Below are 8,526 nucleotides of genomic sequence, written 5' to 3' on the forward strand. Positions count from 1 at the left end.
TGTTCTAAATCATTCACACTCTAGTCCCATTATATTTCTTTTTCACCTCGCACTCTTTGTTAAGTTGTTAGAGATTATAGATTTATTAATTCCAATAAAGTTCGATTGCGTATATTGTTGATAATATATTTTCCGTACGACAGAAGTGCTAAATAACTGTGTTTATGTCTCGCAATTTAACTGTTTCAAGGAGTAAAATAAACGACGATTTACCTGGAGTAAGTCTTTGCCTCTTGTAGTGAGCTTGGGTGTAACCTGCGCCAATCCTTGCGTGGGATGATACTGCGGGAATGGTTTGTAGTCGGGAAGCGTCGTTAAATCTGGCCACGTATCCTCAGTCGGTGTGCCCAGCATTTTGAATATTCTTTTCAATTGATCGTCTACATCTGATCCAGGGAAGAGCGGTCTGCCGGCGTTTGCTAATTCTATAACATATGGAGACGAGATATTTTTTTACGTCTTCCAACATGCTATAAAAAATTAAGAGTTCGTTTGGAAAAAAGGCTTAAATTTAACTAGATTCAAGTCTTTAAGGTAGTTATTTCGTAAAATCATTTGTGACAATTGTTTCAAATTTTTACAGTTTATTCTTTACATCAATACATGCAAAATAAGACTAATTAAATTAAAATTGACCGTCTCAAAGTTTAAAAAAAATGTTAGTTTGCTATGTTACACGAAATATTATGTGTAAAACATGTTAAAAATATTTTTACACGTAACAATATAATTCGTTGTAATATTATTACATGTGAAATATTATTTACACATATTATGCGTTAAAATATTAATATTTGCGTTTGCAAAGGCAAATGGTACATTTTTAGACACGAGTGTAGTGTAAGAGATGTGGCAACAGCGCCTCAAACTACACTACTCAAAAAAAAAATAGGGAACACTTTTTATACCCTAAAAATTGGGCTATTTTCAAACCACTAAAACTCGGCGAAAAATCATCGTAGACTCAAAATTAAAAAAGCGTTTTAAAGCTTGAAGTTTCAACTTTAAAACCCTGTCAACGATTTATTTAAATATGTTCATCTTCCTCGTTCTATGCTTTAAAAAAGAATACCTTGTTTTGTTCCTTAAAATTACATATATTGGACACATTGCAGCTCGATAAAAAAATTCTCTCGACAAATTCGATACAAATTCCACAATGTACAACATTTTACCTACAAAATGTTTTTTTTAATTTTCCTACGATTTGTTTTGACAGAGTTACATGACTTTGAAGCAAACCATGTATTTTCTTGAAAAATGATGTTTACCGCCGGCATTAGCGTTACCCAATGTGCACTACGTGGAGGTTGCCGGTCGGATTTTGCACTTAAATCCTTTAGGGGGAAAATTACGGAACAATTACCGGCGAATATGCATCCCGCGCTCCACATGTCAATGGACGTTGTATATAATTTTGCTCCGAAAAGAACATCCGGGGGACGGTACCACAACGTGACAACCTCTGCCGAGTAACATTTTACAGGGATACCAAATGCCCTTGCTAGTCCAAAATCAGCGAGCTTCAGCTCCCCGTTCTGCAAATAATTCTCTATTCAATACACGAACGTACAATTAATACAGTTGCAAAATTAGAAACTTTCTCTGGACAGGAACACTTGTATAAACGTAGTAGTACATTTGATATAGCAATATAATAAATATCTTTCATACAAAAAAGATATCTCTGTGAAGGCGCGCATTAAACATAAATGTAAAAACCTGTGGTAACTGCGTCTTTACCTTATTGATGAGTAAGTTCTGTGGCTTGAGGTCTCTGTGGAGAACATTTCGGCTATGGCAGAACGCTAATCCTCTCAACAATTGATATCTGAAAGGGAGCGCAAATTTGTCGCATCAGTCTCACCCACGGGGGATGAATTCGGATATCTCGAGAGCGAGCAATCTTACAGGAATGATTTGACAACGTCCAGGTCAATCTCCCCGTTCAGACTGTCGAAGTATTTCTTGAGGTCCTGATCGCAGTGCTCGAACACCAAGGTGAGCTTCTTGTCGCTGTGCAGCACGTCATAGAGACGAACTATATTCTTATGCTTGAGTTCCTTCAGAAGACAGATCTCCCGTAGTGCTGACGACGGTACACCCTTGGGTAACGTAAAGAGCACACGAGCGATAAGACGCTGATATCAAGGAGACCGTCGCCGGCCTTCGTCGTGGGAATTATTTTCGACGCGACACGAGGCGAGCGTCGTGTTATAAATAAAGCGCGCGAGCGATCGATTAATTAGATTAATCGGAACGCCGGTGTCGCGGCAAAACAGCAGGTGGGGACTGCGGACGAGGGAGGGCTCGCGCGAGGGGGAAAAAAAAGGAGAGAAAACAGAAACGAGAGAAAGAGAGAGACAGATCGGGCAAGCACTACCTACTTCATCGTCATCGTCTAGTCGCACCCGCTTCAGCGCGACGATTTCGTGTGTCTCGCGATTCTTGGCTTTGAACACGGTGCCATAAGTGCCTGGAAAAGAAGAAAAGCCGAGTCGGGGAGGATTAGTAGCGTACGGGTCTTATTGTTGTGTTGACAGACAGAGAGAGAGAGAGAGAGAGAGGTGGGGAGGGAGGAGAGAGGGCGAGTCGCGGCGCGTCGCCGGACGACGCGGGCGACGGCATCGCCTCGCCGGACGACGTCCATCCCCCCGCGACCCTAACCGCCAAGAGCTCACCTTCTCCTATTTTCTCGAGCTTCTCATACTTTTGCATATTTTTGCTGATACCACGGGCGGAACGCGCACGCACGCACGCACTGTCGCGCACAGTGTCTCACCGCTGCGCGCTCGCGGCACGACGGACACTCGAATGCAACTATTGCACTCTACGCTGGGCGCAGCGCCGCCAACGTTCCTCTCCAGGTTACCGAGGCGCTACCACGAAATTAAAGTCACCAGACGCTAGTAAAATTTGATTGCTGTATATTCTGGAAAATTATTTCTACCATTTGACGAATTTGTTTTTTAAATATTAAATTCTTGTAATGTAAGGGGTCCATATCATGTTCTTATAATGTAAGAATTCATTTCATAATTCGGGATTTTTTAAGGGGTTATTAAAGTATTCCTCTTCTTTCCCTAATAACACACAGAAATATATTTTAAAAGATTTAATATATTTTAAAATATTTATAAAGTATTTTAAAAAGATTTTAAAATATATTAACCTTCTAAAATATTTCTGTGCTATTAGGGTTTTTTCTTTCAGTAAAGATAGAAAGAGAAGAGAAACGCTTCGAAGCGTTCGCAACGGCAGCTTGCAGATAGCAACCCTAGTATATTGGCACAATATATTGGGAAATAATGTAAATCTAGTATTCCCAATATTGGTCCAATATTGTAAGATAGACGCCTTCTCTTTTATTTAGCCGATATATGTCTATTTAGCAATATTGATCTAATATTACATCAATACTAGACCAATATTGTTATTACATTGTTAAATATTGGACAATGCACTTCCAATATAAATCTAATATCATATAATATTATTATCCTGCAATATTTACATTTATTTTATGGCCAATATTGGCTTTACGTTGGACAATATCGACCAATACACTGTGCTACTACCCAGTGAGAAATATGATTCGTCGAAACGATATCGATTCGAATACTGCAGCAATCTAATTTTACTAGCGTCTGTTATGCTAATATAATAATTAATACTTTATAAATTGAAGTAAAATTAAATTTAGCAAAAATTATTACTAAAAGAAAAGTAAGAAAACTCTAAAAACTTAAAAACGTTTCAATCCAATTCTTAATTGTGTTACTTTGTAACAGCTGTGTACTTACCTTATTATTAAAATAATAATCCTTTTTTATTTGTTCGAAAATTTTGTTACCGGCATACATGATTGATTATCCGATGCTCTTCCAACAACTCGCTTTTGATTATCTTCGTCAAACTTCAGATGAATCTCAAAATTTTTTTTACTATTAGGTTATTATATGAAAAGAGAAAATTTTTTAATCCATTATTTCTTTAAGACGATTATAATATCTAAGTTGAGTGTTTGCTCGAAATCGTTTGTTCAGGATGTACACGAAGATAGTCATATATCTAGTATATCGCTTCTTTACTAGTATAATCTTCGCCACGATCAATGCAACTATTGTGTTGTATACGTGTCAACGTGTAAGTAATAATTATTTTGATCTATTTTTACATTAAAATTCCAGTATGAAAATGTTAAACATTTTATATCCGTATATGAGAATATTACAAATTATTCTCGTCTTTCTAAGAACACTAGCCATCATAAGCTAATATCAAAGACAAATAACGTATATATTTCATATTACAGTTTAATTATCTTTTACTTAAGAAATATTCGGTTACAACATGTACGTAATGTCATAACATTTCAGTTCTTCCGAGTGATGAGAGCTCATTATCAAATCATGGCCGAAGCTGAGAGGTTTAATTCAATTGTAATTGTAGACTTTATGAGAAACCAGACAATACATTAAGTTTTCTTTAATTTACGAACCGCATACAATTATTTAAAATCTTCATTTTGTTTGAAAGCTCACTAATATAATTCAAGTAATATGTATATTGTTACTCAATAGATTTCCGAGTCACGGGCAAGCCTCAATTATATCGGTTTGAATGTATCCAAAGGAATGGATCAAGTACTTTAATGAAATTATTTTTACAATTACAGAATTATACAACATATTAATTTTAAGTAATTTTTAATACCTTTCACCTGCACAGATGAAGGAGGACATTGCCAGAGAATTGTTCATTACCGATAACTTAACGAGGCTTAGTTCGAAAGTAGGTCTGTTGGTGCAACGTTATTCTGAATTGGAGGAAGGATTGATCGAGGTACAATTATATAAACGATAAAGAAATTAACGAGCGTTTATTTTTAATTTAAGAAGTAAAGAAAACTTTAATATAGTTTAGTATACGCGGGATAATTTAGCATCTCGCAAGAAAATAATGCAAAGCGGGACAAAGTGATGTACTTAAATTGCTGTTCTAAAATTATCAAGTGGAATATATCATTCATTGTATTGTTAGATGTATTCCAATATTTCTTTAAAAAGAATAAAAAAGAATTTTGTTACGAGTATCAGCTCATAAGCAAATTCAAGTATGTGTCTTAATTAATATCTTGCTTCTTCAAGAAGATCTCGATATAAAAGTGTCAGTGCATTTAATGGCGCTATCATTCACATATTATATTTGAATTAAACTATTAATAGCAAAATTCTTTTTGTAATCGAAAGCCTTGTTTTCTTACCAGCTTGTAAGAATGAACCATAATACAAAGAGCGTGCTGATTGAGACACCAGCTAATATCAACGAGGAAGTCAAATGCATCCTCGCGGCAGCAAGGAAAAGGCAACCACAGTCGCAGCAGCAGTCAGACCGTCCGCAAACGCCGAGGAAGTTGCGAATATCGACAAACGCTGTCACAGGAGTGAAAGATTCTCAACCGTATAATTCCATCGTAAATTCGCGATTCCTTACATCACAGTCGTATGATACCGATCTGTCAAATGTAACGACGCTTGAGAGACAAGAGAGACCACGTACACCGGCATATCCAGAAGTCCAGCTCTTGAACGATCCGAAACCGGCAACTGATACAAAACCTATTGGCTTTCGACCATCCTGGAAGTGCGAAGCTTAAGATGGCTATCGGACAAATTTGTTTTTTTCATCTCTTTCGGTCTCTTTTTTTTATGATTGTCTCTGCTTGTAAAAATGTAGGAAAAATTGTGACTGCGAAATAAGACAAACGTTTTCCGTATCATTATACAACAAAGATATTATAAGCAAAAAATATTGCAATAAAAAATATTTCCTTTAAGTATTTCCAAATCTGTACTCACTCTAGGAGTATGAAGTGAAAGGATAATAATTGAAGACAATATAAAAGGGCTACAAATGTAATATCCTTAGAAAATAATTGTTCACTAAAACAGGTTAAGTAATACTCAAAAATACAGGTATATTATTCATAAAGATAAATTATATTAAAGGAAAGATTTCATCTTTACAAATATTTTCACTTAAAGAAATTATATTATTTAACATTTTCATACTTATGCGACATTTGTAACCTTTTTATGTTATCCCTCCGATTAGCCAGCAATTTATTATTGTTCTTTTTATTTAGATAGTACACTTTTACAGAATAATAGCACACGAGTAGAGAGCACAAACCACTTGTTACATTTTATTCGATCTTCGATCGGATAAATTTCGTTAAAACGACAAAAATTTTTAATCAACTCTAAATTACAAAGAGAAAAAAATTTTCTTTGTCATGCTTTGGATGTTGGATGAAGATGTTGGAATATTTTTTGTTATTTTTCAATAAAAGCTCTTTCAAGTGGGTTAAAGAAGATCGACACACCATAATGTTTGTATCTGCCACTTTCTTTCTAAGATTTAATCGCATTGAGTATTTCATTTTGTATTTACTATATAATTCTGAGATTCGCACACTGAGCTGAGTTAATATATACAATTAATTACACATTAACAGTATATACACGCCGTTCATATTTAGATGTAAGTTAGTCATTTTTATGATACAGCGTGTTTCAAAAAGTTGTTGAAGATATAGCGAGAGCAAGAGCTTTTTGAAATAAATGTTAATTTGCTTTTATGCAGAAAATCTTTCGTTTAATTAAATAAAATAATTTCCTTGTATTCTTTAATTTTACTTCATTTCTAGAGGATGAATTGACGAATATTTTATCAGCTACAGATTCTATTTTTATTGTACAAAACTTTTAAATAGGCCTTCATTGGTTGCAAACGTTTAACTTTTGCTATTAAACACTTTGAAATTATGTTACAGCTAAAAATAATTTCTGTAAAAAATCTACTTTAAATTTAATTTAGACACGCAATAGTTTACCTATTTTCATCTCTAGAATTTAATTCGTCAACGTTTTATAAGTTTTCAATACTTTGCATAATTAGCAATATCTCGCAAGTAAGAAGATTATATATTTTCTTAGTTCATCCTCTAGAATTCGGGGTTGAAAGTACATCTAGTGGTTTTCTGCACATTGAGAGAAGAAAAGATTATATCAAGCAATGTTGTCGGTGAAAATGCCCTGCGATTTTGCTTGAAAAGTAATCTTATGATTGCATTTCGCCATATAATAAATTTCAATGTAATAATTCCGGTTTTAAATTTGTAGCCATTAGAGGACAGCACGGCAAAGGGATGATTTCAATTTGTGTCGAGTATTTTCCGAAATTTCACCTAGATTAAACGAGTATTTTTTTTAACAGAGAGAACGTATAGAATTCTCGTTCCACGATGTCTCTAGCCGCGCTTCTCTTTGCCCTTCGCCCTTTCTCTGCCCTCATCTCGCTATCCTCTCCTCCCGTCCTGCGCCAATTAACGTCGCTGCCTGTCTGCCAGATAATTATTGAGCCTCTTGACGAATCCGCTCCAACTAGCTTGATCGATCTCATCGAAGTTCCGTTTGAAGAAGCTGTCAAACGCGGTATCGATCTCGTCGATATTCCTCTTTGAGAAACGATCGAATGCCGATCGGTCGATCTCGTCGAAATAGCCAGGCCGCACGTTCATCACGTTGAACCGCCTGCAATAATGGATACACTGTAACGTAACAACTGATTCTGAAAGAGCACCTCTTCGGTCTAGAATATTTTATTTCAAAATGGAATGTTATATAAAATAATAAACGACATTTGTTTTAGAAACGATAATATTTCAGGGCGATATAGACCAATCGAAAGAAAAATATAAAATTGAAGTGGTATTTGATGTTCTTTACTTTTAAATTTACTTTTTAAATTAGAAAAATATTAGTTAAACTTTTTTTAACTATGACATTTTTAAAGAGTACTAATAGAATCGTTTGTAAAGGTATGCATGTGAATATGTTGTATTATGTATAAATAATACTACAATGAATACAATATAAGCAGTTCTGGACAAAAATTGTCAGAAAGAAGAAGTTATCGGTGAAATTAGTCAGACGCGAAGGAAGTATAGGCGTGCTTATAGTCAGACTTATAGCTCGAAACGAGATTCGATCGCAGCAGGTATTCTTTTCTTCTTTTTTTTTCAATGAGTTCGAACGAACGTAATTCAATATCCGCGGCGATATTAACATCCGCCATTCATAAAAATGGTGGCGTTGAAGCGAAAAGACAATAGATGCACAGAACATTCATTTTATCAGATCGTTTGAAATAACAGTGTTTAAAATATCGGCGGCACTTTAATCTGTCCAGTTCCCTTTCGTATTCTTTTAACATTTTCTATTTCATAACATTTATTGCTCTTCCTAAAATACCTTAGTAGCATAGTGCATTGGCTAAACATTGGCCCAATGTCGGTTATATTATTATGCAATAGAAATGCATTGGCCGATACTGTTGTAAAGCCAATATTGGCCATGGAATAAATATAAATATTGCACAATAATAATTATATAATATTAGATTTATATTGGAAGTGCAATGGCCAATATTTAAAATTGTAATAAGAATATTGACCTAAAA

General features: G+C 34.9%; 2 protein-coding genes across 2 annotated transcripts; one reads left to right on the top strand and one right to left on the bottom strand.

Moving 5' to 3' along the window:
- Positions 1 to 6: 6 nt before the first annotated feature.
- LOC105555945 (cyclin-dependent-like kinase 5) lies at positions 7 to 2,848 on the bottom strand. Its single transcript, XM_012002996.1, has 6 exons — positions 2,682 to 2,848; positions 2,388 to 2,476; positions 1,912 to 2,105; positions 1,744 to 1,831; positions 1,367 to 1,538; positions 7 to 425 (listed from the first exon to the last, which is right to left on the bottom strand). Exons 1-6 carry the CDS (start codon positions 2,716 to 2,718, stop codon positions 163 to 165), a joined length of 843 nt encoding a protein of 280 aa, XP_011858386.1. The 5' UTR covers positions 2,719 to 2,848; the 3' UTR covers positions 7 to 162.
- Positions 2,849 to 4,312: 1,464 nt separating this feature from the next.
- Positions 4,313 to 7,388, top strand: LOC105555946. The gene is made up of 4 exons (XM_012002997.1): positions 4,313 to 4,442; positions 4,584 to 4,646; positions 4,732 to 4,845; positions 5,270 to 7,388. Exons 1-4 carry the CDS (start codon positions 4,392 to 4,394, stop codon positions 5,657 to 5,659), a joined length of 618 nt encoding a protein of 205 aa, XP_011858387.1. The 5' UTR covers positions 4,313 to 4,391; the 3' UTR covers positions 5,660 to 7,388.
- Positions 7,389 to 8,526: the final 1,138 nt, after the last annotated feature.

The sequence above is a fragment of the Vollenhovia emeryi genome, unplaced genomic scaffold, assembly GCF_000949405.1.
Source record: "Vollenhovia emeryi isolate VEMERY1.0 unplaced genomic scaffold, V.emery_V1.0 DF940523.1, whole genome shotgun sequence".
NCBI classification, from domain to species: domain Eukaryota; kingdom Metazoa; phylum Arthropoda; class Insecta; order Hymenoptera; family Formicidae; genus Vollenhovia; species Vollenhovia emeryi.

Excerpts from the sequence above, each read along its gene's own strand:
- LOC105555945 (XM_012002996.1), bottom strand. The coding sequence starts at position 2,718 with ATGCAAAAGTATGAGAAGCTCGAGAAAATAGGAGAAG. Across the intron at positions 2,106-2,387 it reads GACTAGACGATGACGATGAA|GGTGTACCGTCGTCAGCACT; the intron begins GTAGGTAGTGCT and ends ACGTTACCCAAG. Across the intron at positions 426-1,366 it reads CGCGGGATGCATATTCGCCG|AATTAGCAAACGCCGGCAGA; the intron begins GTAATTGTTCCG and ends CATATGTTATAG.
- LOC105555946 (XM_012002997.1), top strand. The coding sequence starts at position 4,392 with ATGAGAGCTCATTATCAAATCATGGCCGAAGCTGAGAGGTTTAATTCA. Across the intron at positions 4,443-4,583 it reads CTGAGAGGTTTAATTCAATT|ATTTCCGAGTCACGGGCAAG; the intron begins GTAATTGTAGAC and ends GTTACTCAATAG. Across the intron at positions 4,647-4,731 it reads TATCCAAAGGAATGGATCAA|ATGAAGGAGGACATTGCCAG; the intron begins GTACTTTAATGA and ends TCACCTGCACAG.